Source organism: Athene noctua, chromosome 4, assembly GCF_965140245.1.
Source record: "Athene noctua chromosome 4, bAthNoc1.hap1.1, whole genome shotgun sequence".
In the NCBI taxonomy this organism is placed as follows: domain Eukaryota; kingdom Metazoa; phylum Chordata; class Aves; order Strigiformes; family Strigidae; genus Athene; species Athene noctua.
The window spans coordinates 34,332,952-34,358,576 of NC_134040.1; the positions used below are offsets into that span (position 1 = coordinate 34,332,952).

At 42.1% G+C, this 25,625-nt stretch overlaps 1 protein-coding gene across 2 annotated transcripts; it reads right to left on the reverse strand.

Annotated features, from left to right (window-relative positions):
• Nucleotides 1–2,117: 2,117 nt before the first annotated feature.
• On the reverse strand, nt 2,118–18,870 carry ABCG2 (ATP binding cassette subfamily G member 2 (JR blood group)). Of its 2 annotated transcripts, none has more exons than XM_074903854.1 (15): nt 18,773–18,870; nt 16,946–17,005; nt 16,351–16,465; nt 14,965–15,117; nt 14,404–14,561; nt 13,479–13,630; nt 12,923–13,027; nt 11,175–11,422; nt 8,713–8,795; nt 7,556–7,645; nt 6,800–6,924; nt 5,494–5,648; nt 4,512–4,601; nt 3,792–3,837; nt 2,118–2,413 (listed from the first exon to the last, which is right to left on the reverse strand). In XM_074903854.1, the coding sequence occupies exons 1-15, from the start codon at nt 18,832–18,834 to the stop codon at nt 2,226–2,228; spliced, it is 1,830 nt and encodes a 609-aa protein (XP_074759955.1). In that variant the 5' UTR covers nt 18,835–18,870; the 3' UTR covers nt 2,118–2,225. The 2 variants fall into 2 exon arrangements, with proteins under 2 accessions (XP_074759955.1, XP_074759954.1); XM_074903853.1 differs by having other exon boundaries at nt 2,118–2,376; nt 3,740–3,837.
• Nucleotides 18,871–25,625: the final 6,755 nt, after the last annotated feature.

The following is a 25,625-nucleotide window of genomic DNA, read 5'->3' on the forward strand; positions in this document are numbered from 1 at the left end:
TGAGAATTTTGTGTGTTGCCCTATTTGCACATTTGTAGCCACATGTGTTTTTCCCTAAAATTCAGTTCTATGTCAACACCTTTCTGTACAAGATCCCCTTCTAGCTAAACTGGAAATTGAAAATTTAACTTAGTGTGTGCTGTTATGTCTGTGAACCTGTAGTTTTATCTGTATTACAGTTTCACCTTCTACTTTTCTGTTCATTTGCTGGATGCTTGTGTAGTTGTGACAAAGCTGAATGAAAAAGGTGTAACTTAACCCACAGTTAGATTTGGGACCCTGTTCTACAGTGGCCTGTTTCCTCTTGGGCAGTTCAGTTGTGAATTAATAGTGTTTGATTAAAATGTTATTCTACAGGACTAGTTGTTTCAAAACTCAGTGAAATACTTCAGAGCCCAGCTACAGATTACCATTGTAGTGTTCCATGATACTCGTTGAAGGCTTGCAAAGGGAGGCTGGAGAACAATGGTGGGGTTTTTCCTGTTCTCCTTCACCCTTGCTGCTCTGCATCATGTCATTGCCCCAGGATACACTACTGCTTCCAAACCAAGTATTTCTTACAGAAAAGGGGAGCATGCACTCATTCTGCTTCTCCAGTTCTGTTGCTCTGCCTTGAATAATTTTTGGAACAGATGTAAAATTGCAACCATCCTGGAAGGAGCGGTGTAAGGGAAGTAAGGTTGAGAAAGTTTCTTGAAACTATGGTTGAGGAAAAGATTAAAAGTACTTAAGTACAGGGAAGAGAAGGCAGAAGGAACTCAGCTATGTGTGTGACAGCAGCTAGTCCTAGCGTTACTAAGGCACTCACTGCCTTTGGCAGGAGCTGGGCTCACCGATGTTTGCACAGGGAGAAAACATGCAGGAAAATTGGCAGAAGTCAGAAGGATACCACACTTCACTGGGGGGTAACTTATTTTAATGCGCTGTAATTTAAATGCAATGCTAATAAATTTAGAGATGGAAAAGTGCAACAATAATTTTTATCATGGTTCACTTTGTGCTTTGTAGTAGCATGAAAGCTGGCCCAGTTAAGATCAGTTGATATAAAAACTAACAAAAGCCAGACAGCACGAAGTAATTTCCACGTCACTGTGTGTGACCCCTACAAACTAGGGCAAACATTGCAGAAGCAATATATACAAGGAGAAAGATGGGTCAGCTACAAGGTAGAGGATAAGCCATGTATGTGGATTTTTTGTGGAAGAGGGCAGGTACGCTGGTGGAGTACTACAGCTCGGCAAGTGTTCCCTTATAACGTCACTGCACTGCACCTCCTAAATCAACCCAAGGAGGGGTGACAGTGAAAATTAAGCAACTGGTCTTTAAAACAGAGCAAACTTTATTGGATAAAATAATAATGAGTGATAAGGGAAGTTAGAAGTGTTGCTGTGTGTGTAGCAAGTGGAAGGAGAAAAACTACCCCTGCTGTGTGTGGTCAGAGGAAAAGCTGGCCTGCCAGGAAAGGCTTCCTGCAACCTACGGGCTCTTGTAGATGTGGTACCATCCTGATTAGCTGTACACGTGAAACGGGTCACTGTAAAAAAGACTAAGAACTCTTGACAGCAACAGTAACAGCACAGCAAAGATGATTCGCAGTTATGCAGAGAAAAATGCAGATTTTGGCATGAGGATTATGCAAACAAGCAGGGTAAGAAGGTACGTGGCTGCCTTTATTTTAAAAAGTGTTTCTACCGCTCAAGTTTAGTAAGAAGAAACTTCATGGCATCAATCAAGTAGACTCTAAAGCAGTAATAATTCCCAAATAGAAAGAGGCATGAGACGTGCACTGGGATGGAGAGGATGTTTTTGTCACTGTCTCACCGATGCTCACTTGATGGTGTCCTGATAAGCAGCATTTTGGACTGAATTACTGGCAAGTGAATCTACGTGCTAATTAAAGTATGGAACCATTATTTTTTTCAGGTTAAGGCGTTAAATATTAGTTTCACTGTTTAAGACATCCAAAGCTAGAATGAGGAGAAAGACTGAACAGCCTCCTGAAGAAATGAGTAATTGATAATTTTTATGGCAGAGAACTGAGGCATGTTAGACATTTCAGCAAAACACATTAATACTAAGTATTTAATATACAAGGATGGCATCACATTGTTGACTTGTATAATCATAAAAGTAAAAAGGAAGTTGTCTTAAAAAAGAATCAAGTCGGTTGCAGTGTCAGCTTATCAAACTACTGAACAGTGGGAATGGCTTTTTTCGTTCTGGTTTTAGGAGAACTTCTTCATGAAGTGCAGTTTCAGGTATGCAATGATAAGGAATATCACTGTTGTGCAGGCAAGGGCCAGGTGGTTCTGCCACAGGCCCCAGCTACTCGCATCAATACCTTGATTTTTTAGATATTCATCTCCAGTACACCACCTGCAGATAAATACACACACATTTATAAACTTAGACACTTTGAAGTATTTAGGAAGATCCCTAGAAGTTCTAGTGTGATTTTATGTCTACACTAGGCCAAGCAAACACTAGCTATATGTTGCTATTTTATTTTCTATTAGTAAGTCTGGTTTTCTTGCAGCTACAATCAGTTGTGTGCAGGAAGCTGAAATGGGTTTTCTGAGGCTGTATAATTGTAGTGTATGTGTATATGTTTCAGTAAATGCAGTTTAAAGAAAAGCGAGAAACAAAACACCAGACATTTCTAGTAAGTACTAAATATGACAATAAACAAAACGTTCTCTGCAGGCAAAATGCAAAAATCCAGTCAAAACTTTGTTTTCTGTATAAAAATTCACAGATTCTGCTGGTCATCAGCGAGTATCTCACAGACTAATGCTGTAGGACTTCGTAAGTGACTGGTGGTGGGATTCATTTTAATGTACTGTGGTGGTGCAGTTCCTCCCCTCCTCCTGGGCCACTTGGTGATGAGTGTCATTCTAACCCTCTCCTGGGCCACATACCAGCCTTAGGAAATAAGCACTGATGAGGACAGTAAACCAGTTTCCTGGCTCCTGCTGTCTCTATCAATTGAGAACACCAGCAGAACTGACACCCATCAAGTTCTTGTGCAGCTGGTGCAAGAAACCAGAATGTCTCGTTGTTTGATCTGGGCCAGAGTGAAAATTACCTGATGGAAGTTAATTATCTTGAACTCTATAAACAGTGACCCTAGGTGAGATGCTTGGAGCTCTTTGGACTGTAGCAGGCCTGTGACCATCATCTCCTGAGCTGGGATGCCTCTCAGGTACTAACTCCTCAAGGTACCATCTGCCATTAGAGCTGACAGGAGGCCAGGGCCAAGTCAACCCAATCCACTCGAGTCTCAATTATCGCCCACTGAGGAATGCTGATGCATTGTGAGTATTTACTCTAAACTCAAGAAGAGGGAAATTTTAACTTTGAGCTAGCTTCTCTTTCACCCACACTCGCTGCTTACCAGTGTTTTTGGGTATACACTGTTATTTTTATGAGTGTGGGCACATACTGATTCCACTGCATCCAAACATTTTTGTCTGTCCGTGTGTTTGTACGTCTTGTTTGTGAATGCACATGTATATATATATGTATCAATTTCAGGTACCGTGTAGTAGGTTAGTGTGAATCTTGTCTTCAAATCTGTAGTTAAGTTGCTATTTTAGTTATAACATATTTTATTGAATTATTTTGTAAATCTTTAAATTGGTTAATGATTAAGTGCTGCTAGACATTAATAAATCTTGATTTGCTGCTAAATCATTACCATGTTAATACTTTCATCCACGACATGTACCAAAATACTTACCGCTGCCTTATCTGTCGATAGTTATCGTTGCTGATTAAATTTGTTTTGTTACTGCTGCTGCAAAAGTTCAGACCAGTCAATTCATTGATTTGTAAAGCCTTTTAAAATAAAACAAAGACAACAGAAATTAGTAGGTAAAGGAATGATACACTAACGCGATATAATTAAATTCAAATGTAATCTAAAAGCATGATGGTATCACTATTTATTATGTTGGCCAAATCCCCATTTTTTAACTGAGCAGCACAATTCTTTTTAAGAGAGGAATGCATGCAGTCTACACCCTGTAATGCACCTGCGTCACCAGGCTTTAACACCTCCCCCAGGCTAAACTATTTCTGCACAGGTATATTAAAGCCCAAATTTCTATGTAAAACATCACCCTGGTTTAAATTATCAAAAAACAGGTGAAAAGTTTTAGATGGGCAAATTTTTGTTAGACAGATGGAGAAGAGCTAGGTTTTAGGGATTACATTGTTCTTTACTCTATTGCTTTTGTCCGGCGTTCCGGTGGAAGTAGTTGTTAGTGTCTCTCTCATACGAGGTGTTTCCAAGTTACAGAAATTAGATCTTCGAAACATTAGTGCCTGCTGGTTCATGAGAAGCCCTTCTTGTTTCAAGATGCTGCACTAAGTTCTGAGGTGGCTGTATTTAATTAGCTGACCTGTTGCTCATTAGCTCATGAAGTTTGGAGTTTTCTTTATCCTGAGTAAAGGCATTCCTTTCTAGCAAATCTTTTGCAAGTCTGTGCACAGGAAAATACAGCACTTACTGTCATTCCATATCGAGGGATGCTGAAGTATTTGAGCCAGGAGAGCCAAGACATGATGCTTGTGAGATTGACCAGCAACCCAGAGAAAATCTAGAGGCGGATTACAAAAAAACCCCAACAACACCACCACCAAATTATAAATTACATGCTGTTACCATGTGTTCTTCTCTAGCTCTTGATTCTGCTTCTTTAAAAACAAGTGGTGAGGCATTTCTAGAGGAAGAAACTCTTCCAGTGGAAGAAGAGGAAAGAGGGAAAAATTTCTGTTACCCAGCTTTGGGCCATAACCCCATGTGGTCCCTCTCCTGAAATGAGTAAGAGGGAATGCTTTCATCCACGGATTAAACCCAGATGCTTTCTGTCTGTAGAGCCCACAGGGGTTCACATGAACTGCCTGCTGTTACTCAGGTGTGTGGAGCTCGGTTTTGCTAATGCGCCCCGAGCCTGAGGCAGTGTGGTTTTTGGCCACTGGTTCAGTGCTGCCTCATTGTTTATAGTGTCTGTCTTCTAACTGTGGCTGTTGGTGTGTTGTCCGGTTCTAACATGCCCATCGGTTGGCTCTGCAGCTGAGGAGGACAACTACAGGAATGGGCTCAGAGGGCAGGAGGCTGCATGTCCTCAGCCAGCCGAATCTGTCTCTGGCAAAGGAAAGCAGAGTGAATGAAATGTGGCTCTTTTTTACTGGCTACTTTCCAGGCAGTATGCTGGCTGCCAAAGCCACAGAGAATAGGGCAGAGGAACCACACTCCCTCCTCACACCTGGATCCCCGGACCCCTGATTCTGGTTAGTTAAAAGGATGAATCAGAATATCTGACCCCACAGTATCAGAATATTCAAAGCAGACAAATCAGGGTATTTAACATGCTCAACCCCACAGTCTTTTTGCAGAATTCAGCTGAACTCTGTGCTAGTAGGATTTCTAGATTTCAGCATTTCTAGGATTTCAAGATTCAGTCTAGAAAACTGAATAATGCTACTCACAATCATAAAAACAAATGTGATAGTCATGAGCAGGTTTGCTACAGCGACCACGCTCTGTCCTGCTGCAATGGCTAGTGCCATAGAAGTGGCTGTGTAGGACACCATCATAAGGGTAAACATCATTGTAAAGAAGGCTTCTACTGTTGGTTTCAAACCTTAAAGATCAGAACAAGAAGGGTTTCAGTATGAGCCTGCCAAAAGTTCTACTGTAGTGAACACTATCCTGACTTATGTAGTGTATCCTGCCTACAGAACACCTTTTGTCTAACAGCACAGGCTACATCACTGAGACCCAAGATTGCAGTGGAGCTTGTGACAGCCCATATATGTGTATGTCCTCTCCACAGAGGACAGGATGAATAAGTAGTACACCTGTAACTGCAGTGACATTGGAGACAGCAGAACGGGTAGGAGTTACAGTACTGTACTCAACACAGACCAAGGTGAAGGCTTCACAGCGGCTTCAAGTTGTCTATCAAAGGAGAAGTTTCTCCTGTATTTCCAAGGGCAGAGTACAGCATTTCACCTGTTCCCAGCAGAGAGCTCTCCTAAGGGACCTAGTGGCCTTTGGGTGGCTATGGATTTGGTAGCAAGGTCTACCTCACTCCAGTTTCACATTTTGAGCATCTCTTGCTGATGCGGCCTTCTTTTCTATTCCTTAGGGAAAAACCTCAGACCAAAGCAAACTGTGATTATTTAAAAATTTTTCTTATGCTTTCAAGCTTTTGGGGCATCCCAAAGGGATGTCATGAGCTGAAACCTTACCCTAGGAAAATGGTCTGCTTGGGACACTGTTTTGGGGGTGATGTTTGAAGTTGTTCAAGGGTTGTAAATGTTGGTGCCAGCAATTTTCAAAGTCTGCTCACTAACCAGAAGGCATTTCACCGAAAAGAACAAGCTGATATTAATTCACACAATAATAAGTTCTTAAAACAAAAATTTTTCTTTGATAGGTGTTCTTGCAAGGATGGAAGGAGTATCTTGTAAAAGTCACTAGAAGCCAAGACGGCCATAAATGAAGAGAAATAAATCAAACCTATGTAGTAATGGTTATGGCATGCTTCCTTCTAGGGACAGTGGAGATAAGACATGCCGCGGATTCTAACATGAATGCTTAAATCTTTGAAAGTATGTCTTTTCTGTGATCAACATGGTATGCTAAAAGCAAGTGCAGTAACTGCTGCCATGCTGATGTAGTGCTTTAACCTATACAAATATGTATGTATACATGCACATATATAAAATGTGAGTGCCTTGTTGATTTATTGAGGGGGGTTGTAATGAAACTGTAGGAAACCATACTTGCCTAACATGAAGTAAATTATACAGGTGAAGATGATGCTCGGTATAGTCCTCATGGGTATTAAATCAGCCATTAGCTTTGAGATGAAATACGCAGATGTTCTGTAGTACCCACTGATATATTCATGTCTGGAACACAGAGATATACAGCATATTACAGATTTAATAATTAAAAACCAGTAAAATTATTTTCACTTGGAAACAAATTAATTCTAGCACTGACTGGAAAAAATAAGAGTTCTTCGTGGTTAGGCTGTGATGCAAATGTCCAGCAAGCCACACACTATAGTAATGGTGTCATTTTCATATGCAAATGAATATGGATTCTTGTGCCTGTAATTTTTTAGTAAGTATGTGTCATGTCATCAAAACAGAGAGAGAGGCTAAAGCTTAAATAATTTCCCTTTTCTGTGCAGTGTAATCTGCACAGCTTTAAAAGAATCCAGTTAGATAGTATTTACTGTACTCACTAGCAAATCACAAACTTGTTAATCAATACCTAAATTGAGTATTCAGGGTTTTTTTCCTACATATGTTAATAATTATAAACTCTGAGCTGTTTGCAATCATAACTACCATTTTGGGGATTTGCAGACGACTCACTAACAGGCTAAAAGAGTACATTTGCAATGAGAACTAACAGTGAAATAATTTGAAAACTGTGCCCTAGGTGTACTTAAATGACAATTAGCTGCAGCTGGACAAACAAACAAACTCTCTAACAGTAGTCCCTGATAACCTTTTTATACGTTTTACTTACATAAATATCTTTTTTTCCACAACAAAGAGTTCAATAGCTGAGATGCTGCTGAAACACTGGTTGGTAGTCAGAAAGAACATTGCACCCACTCTACAAAAAGCAAAACAGCAAACTGGTATTAAAAATGTGATGCAAATGGAGTGTTTCCACTACAGTATACATAAATCCAGGCGTAATGCCTGGAGCTTGTCAGTATGTGATGTTCCCATCCCTAATTCCTTGGGAAAAGGGTTGGCTACAAGTCTGAGTCTGTAACAAGCCTGAAGTAGATGATGTACAGGCAGTACTTGGTACTCACATGCAAGGATAGTATGTGCTCTGATGCAGCCAAAGGATAGGAAATGAACTGATTTTCCTTGTTTTTCTTTTTGTGGGATTTCCTGACACATTAAAAATTCTCAGTCTGAGGCATTTGTCTGATGCAAATGGTGAAGAACTGAATAAGCAATGTAAGAAGTTGTTTTCACCTCTGCCACTAAAATTCAAGGCTTTGCTTTCACACTTTCATATGCAGTTTAAAACTGGGCCATTATTAAGTAAATGCTATGAAATGTTTCAATACCAAGAACCCAGAGTTTTTTAGTTGCAAACCCATTTGTCAGGTCATGTACACAGAGCTGTCAAAATGATACACAGACCAGAATAATTTTAAAATCTAGCTTTAGGTGAGCCTTCTGACTTACTGCTGGTAAACTCGAGTGTGTCCATAAAATCAGTTGCAAGATCAAAGCTTTAGTTACCCAGATTTATGTAGCCAGGTCTGCATATTTTAATCTTTTTATCTTGGGGAAGTCTTTGTAGAAAAGAAGTTAAAATGCTGCCATGCTGAATTACACCTTTTTAATATGATGTCTGCTGTTCAGCGTTTTCAGCAACCTGACTGGTACTGAAAGGTGTCATCCTACAGCAGTAGCGTTACTCCATTTGGCCTGCTTGTCCAGGTTACAGCATGGCAAGGGCAGAACTGCCATCCCCCTCTCAGTTCTGCAGGGACCTTCCTAGAGGCAGAAGAACATCCTCACTTCAAAATCACTAACGTAGGCTCTCATAAAGAGCTTGAGGGTTTCCTTCTCAGCCACCAAGCTGTTCACCATCCTAGTGCAGTGATGAAGGAGCTTTATCAAATTTTTGGATATCCATTACCTAAATGGACTAACCTGTTCTGGAGTCCAGCAGAGTCCTCTTTAAGTCCAAAGAAAATGGCACCTACAACCAGTCCCAGGAAAGCAGTAACACACAGCTAAATGTAAAAAGGAAAAGAGGCAAAGTATTATTCTCATTGCTTTCAAAGCTTCAGTAATTTTTTTAAAATATCTAGCGGGTGAGTGTAGATTGACGGGAAGCATCTTCACAAAGGAGAAAAGTTATCCAAGCTAGGAAAGGAGTCAGTGAGGATGCTAGCAACCTGCAGCACAGCAGTACTTTGAGCCTTGCTTCGAGAAGGTATCCTTCCAAGAGGTATCGGTGAGACCTCGGCAGCTCCCCTGTGCTGCCTGCCCTCCCTCACACAGGCAAGGCACCGCGACGGCAAGAAAGGAGGGACAGCACAGGAGCTTCTCTGGGGTGGCGCTGGCAGAAGGCACATTTCTCCAGCTGTATCACAGCTTCTCCCTGACCTCCTGCCAGGCCAGGTCTATAACTTCAGGGAACTGCTCTGGGAGTGCTGGGAGGGTGCTAGCACCAGCAATTGGAGGAGGATGATAGCAGGGGCTTGTTGGGGCAGGTTAGAAAGAGGGAATAACACCCTTCCCCAGAGGAACCCCAGCATCACGTGCACCTCAGCCTCTCCCCTACCACTGTTTCAGCCATTCTTGGCTGTCACAATTAAGGTAATCGGTGATGCACTGCAACATTGCTCCTTTCTCCCTACTGATACTCTCCACCATTCATACTCCTGGGGACAGTCAGTGACTCCCCATCTGCTGTCAGTGACAAGGGTTAACTTCAGTTCTAGGGCTGACTCTTCAGTGCAGTGCTGCTGCAGGGGTTTCTCTAGAGCCACCTCAATACTATTTTGAGTTTGGCAACCAATAACCAAAAGCAGTCTTTCCTGACTGCCAGGTTGGGGATGACAGCTTATTTTCATGCTCCACAGCAATGATACTACAATCAGGCTATAGGTGTGCTGATATTTGCAGTCTGTAACACAACTTAAATAGCAAAGATACCAGCTGTCTTAAGGATATAATTTAAAAGACTAAAGTGTGTACATCACAGTTTTTTAGTGCTAAATGCAAATGACAAAAATCTCAGCAAAACTGATGGTATCAGGCAGTTCTGTCATTTTTAAGCATAAGCAATGCGTGAATCGTTACACCATAAACCCCTTGATCCATGGTACCCTGTGGCTAAGATCCTGCCGAAAAGAGCAAATGTCAGGGATAATTCAGCTCCTAAGCTAATTGCAGTGGAAAGCAGGGATCACATCAAGACCAATTTGGAGCAGATTAACGGGAAAAGGCTTAATGAGCTGTGTACCTCTGAAAGAATGCTTGTAAAATCCATTCCTAATGAGGGTGAGTAGATAGAAAAGATTGTGAGAAACAAGTCAGGACCATTAACCTTGGGGTATTAGGAGATCCTTGGGAGTCTAATTCTTGTCACAAGGTCAAGCTTTTACAAAGCAATTATTAAGGATCTTCATAGTATCAAGATACAGACACACACACATACTCAAAGCCTTTTAACCTTGGGGATTTTGGACTTGTTTCCCCTCCACACTGACCATTTGTTCACTCATTATATAAACCATGATGACGATAATTTATACCCCTGGCTCAGGCCCAGTTCTTCTATTGACTCCTCTAGAAATGCTGAGAATTGCAGTGGGAGTTTTGCTGGTGCTGGGAGTGCAGAGTTTGGCTCATGAACTAGGGATTGCTGAGGATTAGTCATTCTGCAGAGGCCAGCTAGGCATTCTTTATTTTTGAAGGCAATGTGCAGCTTTGAAGAAATCAACACTTTTGGTGTTGATTCTTCTGAAAAAGCAACACTAGCAGGGCCAGTCATGTAGAACATGTTCATCTTCCCTGGCAGGTGTTAAGACTTTATTGTAGTCTTCATCACATCTTCTCCAGAAGACATCATCGCCATTATGAACAGTCAAATGACCAAACAACACACACATTATGAGACACTGAAAACATTTTTACACTTGAGCCAACTACCAGCACTTCATTGTGTGATGAAGGTTAATTAAGTATGCAAGTATAGTCTGTTAACTTTCCCTGGTGACAGAGAGGGTTTGAGGCCAAACCGCACAGTGCCACGCCTGGACAATTAAGAGTCAAGTCTGAAGAATGTTCTTGAGCAATTGTGCAAAACTACTTGGGAGATAATCTGCTCCTGTCTGGAGGCAGCAGAATGTGCTGCTGGAAAAGCTCTTGCCTCCCAAAGTCTTTCAGTAGTCCAAAATTGTTTACTGAACAGTCACGCTGTTTATTTGGGAGCATTCAGGACACCTTCTAGAGAACCACATTTCCAGACCCTGAACACTCTTTTTTCAGATTCTTCTTTCAGTCAAAATATCAAGGAGGAAAACCATCCCAGTGACTTAACTAATGCATGAGTGGAATAAATTCAACGTATACCACAAAAGGATAGATACAAACAGTGTTACCTGAGCTATGGAAGCTTGAGGGTTTCCTACCAGATTTTTAAATGTGCGCTTGGACACCCATTTCAGCTGATGAAGGAAGGAATTAGCATATGTGATTTGTCGGAAAGCTGCTTTTGTTTTCTTTTTATTTCCAAAAGAAATATTCTCTAATGCTGCTTTTGTTTCTTGGTAGTAGGCAGAGTTAGAGTACTTTTCTGCTAACTTCTCAGCCAAGGTTTTATCATATTCAGTGCGTTCTTCAGTGCTCTCTGCTGAAAAGGTTAAAAAAAATAATTTGTTTCTGTAAGGGATGTGAAGATTGTTTAGTAGTCAAGCCAGGAAAGTTATGTTGGGATGGGAGAGTTACTAACGAACCAGAAGAATTAATCTGTGCATTTAGTTCCAGTGATGCATTGCACTCAGTCTCACAGAATGCAGTTTGGAAGAGTTGGTATAAGTAAGACCAAACCTCTGTGTTTGTCTGTGCAACCTGTCCCACAGGCAGAAGCTGCACAGCAGACTGCCTAGGTAAACCCTTATCTGCCAGTGAAGTTTCAAACTAGCAGCAATCTGACTTTTAATCAAGAAGTGATTTCCACCTCCCCTCCAGGTTTCTGTAAGTAATCTGTTTCACGGATCTGATGAGATAATCCTACACCTCCCAGACTTTCAGATCCAGGTAATCCTGCACATGTCTACTTCAAACTTTTGAGTCTGTCATAAAGAAATTTCAGCTGGAGCTCCTTTTTTTTTCCTCAACCGTAGTCCAGCATGTGCTTCTCCAATGACAAATACAAAACCAGTGTGTTGTCAATTATAATATTAATCAGACCCTGAACACAGTCAGCATTTTTGCAAAACACTGGTTGTTTCTTTCATAAAGATATAGTGAAACTGTGTGTTTGGACACACAGCACGTTCATTACTTCATTTCTCTTTTTGTTTGTGTGAAAAAAGAGTGTGCTATTAATGAGTAGCAACAGAGAGGATAAAAAAGCATGCTACTGAATGTAGGTGAGATTCGATTTGTTAGTCTGGGGGATTATTTCTGCCTTACCACAACTTCCGGGAAGCATCAGGAGAACACTGGTCCCCTACCTCTACCCCCTCTTCCCACCTTACTCAGGGGAAGGAAAATCGTAATTTCATAACAGATAAACCATTCCATTGGGTAAAAAATACAAGCCATAACTGCATCCAATTATGTCCCTAACTGGTCCAATTGCCCTGCTTTATTGTCTCTGCTTCTGCAGAGGTTTGCCTTGAAGATGAAAGAATCTCTTTCTGTTGAGAGGTAACAATCTAGTTTCTTATATTTGCAGGCATTACAACATCAACACAGGAAAATATTCTTTCACCTTTAACATGTTGTAATTTGAGTGTGACACAAAAGTATATAGGTCAGTTTATGAAGAAATGGATGGCAATGATAAATTACTAAATACCTATATATGAGAGGCAAACTATTCTTGCATAGACAGGAATATTTTATATAGTAGGGCTGGGTGGGAATTTGGCACTTATTTCACATTATACTAGTAATTTTCTACATACAAACAAAAAGCATTTAGGAACAGTGTGATGGGTTTTTTTCTTCTTTAAAGAAACATGGGTCAGCAGTACCTAATATTCTCATGCATACAAGTAACTGTACACTTGTACAACACGGTTATTGGTTGTTTTGACACCTGTGATTTTTCTGTGTTGTGCTGAATACCTTCTGGCAAAATACATGTTACGATTATTTCATGCAGCTCTGGGTTTCATACCTGTGTTAGTTTCATCAGTCTTGCTCACTGTCACCGCAGTGGAGTCTCCGTTAATGATGTCCAGGAAAAAGTCGGCAGGGTTGTTGTAGGGCTCACACTCGTAGCCTGTGGTGACAGCATTACAAGCCCTAAGTGGTGGCTGTGTGATGGCAGAAGGCTGTGTGTGGCCGTGAGGGACACAGCCACACCATCATACCCTTTGAGCAGCCTTCACCATAAGCACTGCAGGCTTCACAAGCTCCGTGTGACCCCAGAGATAAATGGCACTGCCACGCAGCTCTGCCAGTGCAAGCAAGGTGACAACTGGCAATGTGCCCTTCTCAACCTTAGCCTGGGCTTTCTCTAATTAAGATGCACCCAGGAACAGCTGATTAGAGGTCAGCCCTATCATCCAAACCAAGAGGTGAAAAACCAAGAGAAATGCTTAGCGTGTTAAAGTTCCGGGCTTAGTAATACATGCTGCATCCAATTCTGATCAATGGCTATTGACACGTTATTCAAGTTGGTGCAAACTCAGGGTGTTGCTGCAGTTGGCCCTGCTGTGGGTTGTGCTCACCAATAGACTGGAAGTAATCGATGGCATGCTGAGCGGGCCCGTGGTACAGCACTCTCCCCGCGGCTAGCAGCGTCAGGTTGTCAAACAGCCGGAATATGGAGTAGCGAGGCTGGTGGATGGAGAAGATTATTGTTTTTCCTTGTTTTGCCATCCTGAATGTGAAGAACGACAGAGATATTAGCTTTGCAAGTCAATTCAGCATTTAGGTAAAAGAATATGCAAGTTCAGTTAATCCTTGGTAAAGTCTGATTAACTTGGTGTGCCAGAGAGGGGAAGAGGAAGGAAAAAAAAAAAAAAAAGGGAAAAAAATATTTAGGTCATATTTATAGCATCTGTGCGAGAAAATAAATTTCCCTCTCTCTGGGAATGTTGTTTGAGGGGAACGCCCTGAGAAGATTTTGCTGCAAACAGAAAGCACTGAAGAGAGGCATTTGGGTCCTTGTTGCTTCTACTAAATGCAAAATGATGTAAAATTTGCAAATAGAGAGTGTGTTGTGCTGGTTTTTCCAATGATAAGCCTGAGATTTTGGGATGGGGAAACAGCTGGCTGTGTTCTAACTACCGTACATATTAAAACTGATCACCTTACCAGGCTGTACAACAGGTGGTTTTATCACTTTTCCGGCCCAGACATACATGAAAATAAATGAAGCTGTCCGTGACAGCTATCACAGACAAACTGCAGTCCCGGCATGTACACACTTTGTGCAAGGTGCTTTGTGTACTGCTGTGAGCAGCTGATTGGGAGTGAGAGAATTCATACAGCCTTTTTCCTATCCCCTTTGCATCTCTGGCTCAGTGGTAAACAACTACATGTCTTATTTCCCTGTTTGCTCAGGCTAACTGTAATTTATTTAAGTTAAATAAAACTGAAATGTAGCAGAGTTGAGTGGTGAAAACAGGAAGCTGTTCCCAAGGCCATCACCTTTTCAGTAGCAGTAGAACAGCGTTAGCAGTGCTGGCGTCGAGTCCTGTAGTTGGCTCATCCAAAAACAAGATGGCAGGATCCGTGATGAGCTCCATCCCAATATTGGTCCTTTTCCGCTCTCCTCCAGACACCCCACGAGTGAACTGGGTGCCAACCTGCCACAAAACAGGAAACTTGTCTTGTTTGGCCCGATAACAAATACTTGAGTGAACAGCATCCTATTGACATGGCAGCATCTGGGAAGAGTTGTCAGACATTTTGATCCTACTCTCAGGTACAGATGTAGATGTAACCTCACACATGGCCCATTTCTTAATGTTAGTGTTACTTGAGGTGTTCTCTATTTCTCCAACCACTGACCACCTTTCCCCTTCCTGCAATGTAACAGCATACGGCAGTATGAGCGCAGAGTCTGTACAGAAATGTTATTAATAATTGTATTACTGAGACAGTAGTTTGTTTGGGGTTTTTTTTATGTGCCATGCTGCTCCATTTGGTTAATTAAATAAATCACTTAATATCTGTTCATGATTTAAGCCCCATATTTACAGGCTTTACCTTGGAATCTGCTACTTTGCTCAAACCCAGTTCCTTGATGATCTGATTTACTCGTTCATTTTTTTCCTGTTCCTTCACTGACTTTGGCAAACGGAGGGCTGCTGAGAACTTCAAATTTTCTCTTACGGTCAGGGTTCCCATCACCACATCATCCTTCATTAAAAAAAGAGTAGATACTTGGTGGTTGCTTAGCAATTTCTATTTTTTCCTCTGAGAACTGCATCTGCCTGTGTTTTGTTTTCCTCGCATGCAGAGGGACAGTAGCAACTGCCAGAACATGCAGTAAGGTGCATCTTCAATGCCTATGTCATAGCAGAAAGTTGATTTCATGCACGTAATTATATTTGCCTTTATTCATAAAGCAACACAATATAGGAACATCCTCCATCATGCATGATATCAAAATGCATGAACAGTAACATATTCCAAACTATCCTTCAAGTATTCTTACTTTATTCAAGTTTTTGGAGGTATTGAGTGAGATAGGGAAGGGCTGAAGGGACCTAAGGAGCAGCTACAGCTCAGGCTGCTATCACTGTGTGTTTGTTTAATGCAGCCTCAACCCACTGCAGGTAAGAGCAAGGAAAAGAGAAGGAAGGAAAAGAGAAAGAGGTTGGGTCCATGTGGCATAGGGGGGAGGTTTTCCAAGCTTGTTTCAGCAAAGGATGTCAGGTTTTTAAGATATTAGCTGCTTGTCTCTTGCAAAAGGAATGTCAGATGTATGAAGTTCAGAGAGTTCTGTGTGGTTTGAGAGACCACCTTTCTGAAACATGCTGACCGTACATGTCTAAGGGGTTTTCATAGATGCACCTCTTCAGGTCTTGTTAAACTGCAAACATGCTGCCGAACACGGGTAGTGGGGAGGGGAGGGGAGGCGAGGGCAGGTGAGGGGAGGGGAGGCGAGGGGAGGGGAGGGGAGGCGAGGGGAGGCGAGGGGAGGGGAGGGGAGGCGAGGCGAGGCGAGGCGAGGCGAGGAGAAGAGAGAAGTTTTCCTTCTTTCTCCCCAGCCCACCCTGGGAAGACAAAGGCTTTCTCAGAACAGGACTTAGTGACATTGTCCCTGGACAAGCAGAGATATAATCTGCATATTATCAGATAGCATCAAACTTGGAAAATACACCATATGTACTGGTAGCCTATGGCTGTTCCCCCAGATGGAGAACAAGGAGGGATCCAAAGCATCCACTCCCACTACCTGTAGAGCATTAAGGAAAGAGACTCAAATACAAAGCAGAGTCTCTTTCCCAGGGTGGTTGTGTGGAGAGTTGTTACTGCACCAGCCTCAATTCCTGGATCAAGGCAAGGTACTTGCAACACTGCAGCAACTTCTTACAACTGCAGCCAGAAGTGGACAATAAAATACGTACAGTGATAAAAATTACTTACCTGTACTACATATCCAGAGGTACATTTGAAGTTGGCAGGCTGAGGAGCTCCATTGATCAAAATGTCACCGTAAAGCCCATGGGGATCCTTCCTTGCGGCCAAAATGTCGAGTAGACTAGGAGAAAAGTTGGTTACTTTGTTAGATGAGCATGCCGGAGGTAATCTCTCTGAACCACAAACCCAGTTCATGGAATGAACAGCTACATAAAAGCATTCCACATTAAACACTTGCTATTTAGAAAATCCCCAGCACCTCTCACGGGCTGAGTTTCTTTTGTCCCAGTTTCCCAAGGAAATGAGATCTCTGCAATTTCATAGTGCACTTGCGTCCATTTGTTCAATAATATGAGCTTAGCCTAGAATGATATGTGAAGACTGTGTATCAGGAAAGTGTGGACAAAAACTGAATTACATCTTTGTTATGTAAGCTGACTGCCTTTTTTGAATTCGGGTATTTCTCAGAAAACAGTGAGATTTGCATAGACCTAAATGAAAACAAAATCTTTCCCTGAAAGTATTGTCCATTACTGCTAAATATGTGCAGGTTCATTTTCTCCTTGGTGTAATTTCTGAGCAGAGCAAAGGGGGCACTTACGAAGATTTACCACTACCAGTGGGTCCCAAAATTGCATTCAGTCCTGGTCTCATGATGCCACTGTAAGACAAAACAGATAGGTTTTACAAAATAGATAGGGTCTTTTTATATCTCTTACTGTTTCATCTGGTAGGCTAGCAATAGTTCTTCTATGTAATCATATAACGAAGACAACAGAGAAACTTGAGTAAAATGTAGCAGAACCTGTATGCATGCTTTTCCCCCATGGATCTCTAGAAGTGAAGAACACACTTTCTTTAACCACACTCAGTTCTAAAGGTATTATTCTCTTAGCAGAGAGAATAATGGTCCCTGTAGACAGAACACACCAGGAATTTTTCTGTACTAAGAGAAACTGCAGTTGATAGTTCCTCTGTGTCTGATTTTAAGCCACATGAAACTCAAAAGGTTTTTAAGTATTTGGGGGAAAGACTCTGTAGAAATGATACAGTATACAGAAATACTGCTGCCTTTTTGCTGGAGCACATGAAGGCGTAGCTTCTATTTTTCCTGACTAGCCCCTAAAATCTTTACTCAAAAAGCTTTGGTGTACACAAGAATCTCACTGCACATACAAATGCCTGTCTGTATGTTATGATACCAGGTTTACTTTGGTACTGGTTGTTTACGAGCAATCCAGGTATCAGGGATCTGAGCACCTGGCTGTGTGTCTGGCCAAGCAGAGCTGTTCTTAGGGTCTAATGACATGCAGCCTAGGAGGCTTGGTTTTGCTCTTCCTGATGCACATTTGTCCCCTGAAATTTCTTATTGCGGAAATTTATGGTTCCACAGATTAAGAAGCATGCACGTTTTAAGTTACATTATAAGTGATTTTAACACAAAACCCCAATATGTAGCAGAACAAATGCAGATGTTGCATTTTCTAAAAGGGAAAAGTGTAATGTGCGTTAAATACTGGTCTTTTACAAGGATGCACAAGGGGGACCTTCTGCTCACATTACAAATGACCAATGTCAGTCAATTAAGTTACCATAGTGTACGGCTCTTGAGGAAAGTAGGAAAGATTTTAAGAGCTCATGTTTAGGAGGTGTGGACATCGTGTGGGCAAAGAGCAGGACAGATAGATCTACAGAAAAGGGTGTATATTTATGGCAGAAATTGGAGTTAGGGTGCTGAAAGTCATGGGTGACTTGGAATGCCATGTTGTATGAGTACTTGCCACTTAGCTTATCTACTGAACTGTGAACGGCAACCTTATGCATAGATTATTGAACAAAGGCCATAACGATGTGATTCCTTTACTGCACTAGGGCTGAGTGTTGAAAAAACACCCCCCCCAAAAAAAACAAAACCCCCCCCCAAAAAAAAAGAGAAAACTTTGCATTTCTTCAAAGTTAACCTAACCCTCATTTATATTAGTTTTAAACATTTTAAGTTAAAACCCAAAAATTAACCTTCCCAAAAGCCACCTTAGGCAAGGAGATGCAAGCATCAAGGACAGGCTGTTGGTATCTCAGTTAAACACACTTGCCATGTAGCATAAAACGACCACGGCCAGCTCATGTGCCCCGGTGCTGATAGCAGCCAGGAAGGCTGTCCCACCCTGGGGCCAGGGGAAATAGTGCCCAGTAGTGTGAATTCACTGTTGTACAGGCTCAGCTCTAATGACTGAGGACCACTAGGTCTTAGTAGAAAGATTCAGCACAGTTGATAGCAATCATGACACAACCATACATACACGCAATTTTTCTAAATCTTGATCAAATTCTGTATATTGTCCTTAATGGCTCAGTGACATGAGTGGACTCAACTGTCTGGACAGAAATAAAACATGCATATACTCTAAAGAAATGTTTAAATACGTACTTGACATCTCTCAAAACTTCTTTATCCGCTGTTTTTTGACAACACAAGAATCCAGTCTTCATCTTCACACGGTAGGAGATGTTGTGGAAAGTCAGTACACTTCCTCCCCTGCCAGCTAAGTCTTGGGACGATTGTGTCTTGCTGGGAATGCCATTTGTATTTGAGTCTGACATCTGAATACTTAGGTGTGGCTGGCCTTCTGCCATTTTTCCTCTATAAATGAAAAAACAGGAAGGGGGAAGATTTGATTAGGTATGGAGAGGAAAGACATGTCTATCAGGCCCAGTGTTCGGCACTGGACCTACTGTGGACCTTGCAGATGTCCACCTAGGTCTCTCTCCGGTTGGGTCTTGTGGGCTCAGGCTTTGAGATGACAGAGAGCTGATGGGGAGCTGGCTCTGCTGTGTTGCTTCCCACCACATGTGGTGTTAGGGAGATAGAAGAGTCTCCTGCCACCCTGATGGTCTGTGATGGTGGGCTGACCTTGGCTGTCCACCAAATGCTGATCCTGTGAGGTGAGTCTCTGCTCCAGTGCGTGAAGCACCTCCTCCCCCTCCTTCTTTGCTGGCCTTGGTATCTGCACCAATATTTCCCCCACATTTTCTCACTCCTCTCACACAGCTGCTGCACAGCATCTTTCACCCTTTCTTAAATGGGTTTTCAGAGAGGGACTACCAGCATTGCTGACACAGAATCACAGAATCCTCTAGGTTGGAAAAGCCTTTGAAGCAACTCCAGTCCAACCATGAATGTCACTCTGACTGTTCCCAACTCCGCCAGATCCCTCAGCGCTGGGTCAACCCTGGACTCCCCCCCTGCCCTGGGCAGCCCATTCCAACGGCCAACAACCCCTTCTGCAAAGAAATACTTCCTCAAAGACAGTCTGACCTTGCCCTGCCGCAGCTTGAGGCCATTCCCTCTTGTCCTGGTGCTGGCTCCTTGGCTCAAGAGACTCATCCCCCCTCTCTGCACCCTCCTGTCAGGGAGCTGCAGGGGGCGATGAGGTCTCCCCTCAGCCTCCCCTTCTCCAGACTAAACCCCCCCAGTTCCCTCAGCCGCTCCCCATCAGACCTGTGCTCCAGACCCTGCACCAGCTCCGTTGCCCTTCTCTGGACACACCTGAGTCATTCCATGGCCTTTTTGTAGTGAGGCCCCAAAACTGAACCCACTCATCGAGGTGTGGCACACTCGGCTTTGGCCAGCAGCAGGTCCGCTGGTGCCAGCAGGAGGTGGCTGTGTCCATCACAGGGCAGCCCCAGGTCTGTTCTCACAGAGGACCCCCCAGCGGACCCCCCTGCAGCAGCACCTGGCCACAGGCACAACTGCATCTGTTCTCCTAGTACAAGGAAGTAGGAACCTCTCACAGTGGGCACTAGCATGACATTATGCTCTTTCTGGAGGGCTGCCCCTGTTTTGATTATGTCTGTACATAAACTGCATTCTTATTGGAAACCACAGGTCCAACCAGTGACTCACCAAAAGATTGGCTCAAAATTACTGAGGTCCAAAAGGACCTCGCCTTCTGACTCTCCAGTTCATCAGACCTCTTTCTAGATTTGAATGTGCTTAGAGTTTGCCCATTACATACTCTTTTAAAGGGGTGGTTCGAAAGTACAGATACTCCAACCTCTAGTGCTCTTGCACAATCGTAACAAAATCCAAAAACTGATGGTTGACTTCTTTTAATCAAAATGGTTTTGTCAGGGCTATAGGAACATGGAAACTGACACCACTGCCAAGTAATGCTCTTCCTTGTATTTGCTTTCCATGTAAAAACTAGAAGGTAGTTGTGGAATAATTAAAGTTATCTCACCCCCCTTTTCAGCCAGGTTCCTGCCACCTGCACCTTGGGTGCAGCCCCACCTGTCCCTTGTGCATCCCTTTGTCCCCTTTGCGCTTCCTAAGTGGCACAAGTTGTTTAGCTGGGAGACAAGATCTGCCCTCTCTTTGTATTTCATATTGACTCAGCAGAGTCTAATTACTTTAATTGTCACTAGGGGAAATGTTATTAATACAGTAGTTTGGCACTGAGGGGGGAGATGAGCAGCTAAGAGCTCTGGGATGATCAGTCCCGTACCTTGGCACAGTTATACTGCTTGCAGCAAAAAGGTGGCAAATTATAAGACCGTTTCAGGCACGCTGAATGAATTTGAGATCAGTTAATAAAACGAGCCTTGCAAAAAACTCCCATTTAATTTAATGCAGTCATATGGTCACATAAAAAAACCCAAGCCCTTATCTTGGCAGTTTGCTAAGGCTGCTTGACAGAGAGCTGAATTCTCATTTGTGGCTATGAGCACAGTGGAACTGCTGGAAGACCTACTTTCAGCAACATGCCTATCTGCCTGTAAAGGCTGGGTCATCTATCTCCCAACAGTGCTATCCCAAATCTAGCCCAAGGTTGCCTCTTCTGACAAACCTGCAGTCTTCTGTGCTGGTGAAAACATAAGATCTTAATGTTTTAGTAAGCTGTAATCTTGGCCCAATTTTCCTACAATGAAAATAAACTCTGTTCCAAATATAATTATAATGGAACTATCTTTAAGATAAAATGGATTTTGAGTAAGCTGAACATCAATTATATGAGCAACATTTAAATTCTGAAGGCCTTTTATTGATGAACTGCCTACACGTGTCTCTAATTGTGCCAGAGAAGATTATCTTACCTGCAGGACAGCAGCTAATTTTATAAGGCTATTAGTATAGTAGTTTCTGGGCTAATCTGACTGGACATCAATCATTGCTATTTAAAAGGATGCTTTGGTAAAGTAGAGGTGGGCATTCAGAACCACAATGGTAAGTTCTCACTTCAAGTGTCACCATACGCTGAGCAGATGTTTGCTGGCATGCTGAGCAGGGTACCAAATACCCGACCACAGAGTCAACACCACAGAGAGACATTACAAAATCCCTCGAACAACCAGCAGCATGACATGAGTGCAGAATTCTTCAGAAGACAACATGACTCTGACCTCTATATATTACTGCATCTATAAGGTATCCAGATCAGTATTTTGCTTGATCAGATTTTTTTCTCAGCTCAACGTTTCAGTATTACTGATGTAATGTTATGAGTAACTGGAAAGAGTGAGGTGGAGTCTGACCTCAGGTATTATCAACAGAACAGTTAAATTCTTCTTAGTTTCATCTGTGTTTGTTGGTTGTTTTGTGTTTGTTTTGGGTTTGTTTGTTTGGTTTTTTTTTCAAAAAACAGCATAAAAACCTAACTCTCAACTTGCACTGAAATTTCAGAAATGGTCTTCAGAAAACAAACTTTCCATTTAGGAATGCAAGAGATTCGATCTTCCAGACTGAACTTGACTGGCAGACAATAAGCACAGGATCAGAAACTGTTTTCATAAATAGAGGATCACACTACTTTCATAGAGTTGTTCTTAAGAACAGACAGGACACTGAAGTTACATTTACTTTACCAACTGAGTTCTGATTAGATTGTACATGTCTTTGCAAAGAATCCAGATAAATAAATCGGCTACAAGAAGAATTAGACATATCCAGTCCCTCAATGGCCTCCAATTCAGGAAGGCCTGAGCCCACTGACTGTCCAAATCTGCCAGTGAAAAACAGTGGGTTTTGATATTGTCCCTTGCAAAGGCACTGGTTACTAGCAGCTGTGAGTAGAGGCTGGACCTCCAGTCTAGCTGGACCTCTGGTGTAAATCAGGATGGCCCTTCATAGCTGCAGCACGCTTGTGCTTCTTGCAGGGACAGGCTGGGATGCTGTAAGTGGAAGGCACAGATCTGTGTGTGCACTGTTCCTTCTGATGGCTAAAAGGTGTATTAGTGGGCATATGCCGTTTATGAAAGTAAAAAAATTCTATTATTTCAGATATTTGGTTAATACTGAAAATAGCATTTTACACTTTCAGAGCTACTAAAGTTTACTGCAGAAAGAAATAGCAGGATAGGCATTCACTTAAAACTTGAACAGTTATTTATCAGTTGCTCTATGAAATCTTCCCAAAGGAGCGTAACTGTTGCAAGGGCTCTGTCACAGCAGCTTTCTAGGAGCGCAAAAGGACAAGTTCTGGACATGCTGGTGTGAATGGGCCGTGGGAAGGCCCGTAACATAGCTTCTCCCTCCAACACAGCTCCGGGCAGCTGTGGCTCTGCCTGGGTGACTCATGGAAACCTCTGAGAGTGGTAATTTGGATCTCAGCTAACAATCTGCTGAGGGAATATGAACTGCTAACAGTGGAAATAATACTCTCTATGCTACAGTTAGGCTTCTGATTTGCTTTTCTTTTTTGCAGGCCTTTTTATCACTGGTTTGTTTTGGGTTTTTTTGTTTGTTGTTTTTTTTTTTTTTACTTGCAGTGAAATAAAGAGTTTGGTATTTTACAAACCAACCTTTCAATTTCTGATTTAGCAATAAACTTTACCATAGCAATACAGGGGCATGATCCTTTACAGCTAATACAATTGTCAGCTGCTTGCAGTTGCTCCTTAGGAATGGATTTTTTAAAATATTGCTTTAGGCCTTGTTTAAAAAATTACTTATTTCATTCATGCGACATACAGCCATAAAACTTTAAGTCAGAACATGTGCAGGACAAAGAAACAACCATGATGAATATTAATTAAAACAATTTCTATGCAAACTACAATTGTTTAAATGAAGTTTTCTGGAATTTATTGCCAATGGCTTACAACTACCTGCTTTAGATCAGAAATGAGCAGGAGATTCAATGACAATATGTACTGACTGTTGTATTTAGAAATATTAATTAATATGATAAAGTGTTTCAAATTGTCATATCAACTCTGGGTATAACACATTATTTGTGCCTTAGCTAAATATAAAATTTATGAACTCTTTGGGAATTTTACAAATTTAATTTGTTTTCCCAAATCTTTCTAAAATATTTTATTGCCACTGATTTCAGCATCAGTTTCTGTTCAAGTCTAACAGAAAAACTTTTTCTTCAGAGATATTTAATCTTAAAAAATTTTGTCAGGAGGCAAAGGATTGGATCTTGAATTTTAACCTTTTATTAAAGGCTAAATGAAATTAGTTTCTTAAAAACTACCATGAAATATCTTTGCCCACTGTTTTGATGCACAGAAAATGAAACTCTTGGGATGGTTGCTTTCCTGTGTATTCTGCTGAGACTTGTAAAGTACAAAGTCACACTTCCCTACATACAGGAGGCACTAAATAAAACCACAAAACATACTACAAAGTTTCATTCATTTAAACCGACTTGAACTACAGCAACACCATACCTGGGGTCTTCAAGCAATTTCAGTAAACCTATTTGTATGTTTTAAGAGATACTGTCTATATAAAAAGCTAAGTAACATTCATTCCTGCCAGTCTTCCTGCAAAGCTTTTGACACCAGAGGCATTTGCAGTGGAAACAGAAAAATCAATAGGAGTGGTAGTAAAATTTTGAATAGCAAAATTAATAAGTGCATTTTAATTTATTTTTTTAAAATCCAGGCAGTTATTCAAAGTATTTTATCTCTATAAAGAATAAGCATTGAGATTATTTAAGGAGGAAGAGTTAGATAGAAGCAGCTTTCAGAAGAGTTTTCTAAAGGAAGCTGTCTCAAACTCTAAAAAAATTGCCTATTTTCTTTATTCTGAACACTTGAACCTGCCAAAGAAACCACGACTGAGCTATTATTTCTCTTATTTTTGATGTGTATGAAGTTTAGCCTTGCAACCTGCAAGCTGAAACAGTACCGTATGTACTACAAATGTGCATATTGGACTTCAGATAGAAATAAATTCACAGACATAAGTAAACCTTTTTTTTTCCCCCCCTCTTTAGTCACATGCATTTACAGGGGTGTAGACTGGCCAGAGAAGGGATGTGGGCATGCAAAAAGGGCAGCACAGCCTAGCACTGTCAGCCCAGAGCCATGCAGTCCTCTTTCTCAGGAACATGCATAGGAAATTAAAACCATTTGAGTAAATAAGGATAATGCGATTCAGGCAATCTGTAAGTTAATTGCCAACCGCTTTACTAGGGATTTGTAACCTACCTTTTGTGAAAAGAGCCCTGTGTGTTAACTGGACACCAAGCCAGCATTGCTCTGTGTGTGCACACGTTAGCTGCAGCGCATTAACATGCATGGGCAAACTCCAAGTACGGTAGTTTCTGCAAAATATTTCGACTTTTTACAGGTTTTACTTTAAGCCTTGAAGCTTTAGTTCCCCATTTATAAAACATATTTTCATCAATTTATTTCCAAACTTCTAGATAAAATCCCTTGAAAAGCTGGGAAAAGGTAGGCAAGCTGTGTTTTCCTTGGCTGTTGGAGGAAACCAGCTGCTGAATCTAATTCCTTAGCAATGGCAGAGTAAGCAGTTCATGGATGAGGAAGCAAGCCACTACACCAAATTAAATCTATCTCAGCAGAAGGGCTGAGCTACTGCTACCAACTCACTTACCAGCAGCAGGTCTGGCTCGGTGCGGCAGGGCCGCTGAGGAGGTGGAAGGGAAGCAGGAGCCAGGAAAGAGAAGAGCGCGGAGTGGAGGAACGCAGCCCCAGCGGCTCGCTCAGCTCACCGGGCAGGACAGTCCCACCCGTGTCATCACCTCTGCTGCGAAAGAGCGGCGAGCTGGGAGCCGGCTGCCCCACGCTCCGACACCCGCGGAGTCTCCACCCTCTCTCTCTGTGGCTGGGGAAGCCAGAGGGCTTCGTGGGGAGGGCAGGGCCAGGACCAGCCACAACTTCCACTTTGTACTTTTTTTTTTTTTGAGCTGAACAAGTCGTAAGCGAGCTGCAGCACAGCACCTTGTCGGGAGCCGCCCCAACCCAACCGCGTCGGTAGTGGTGACATTTGGGTGAAGTATAGAATCTCCACCTGCCAGAGGCTCGCA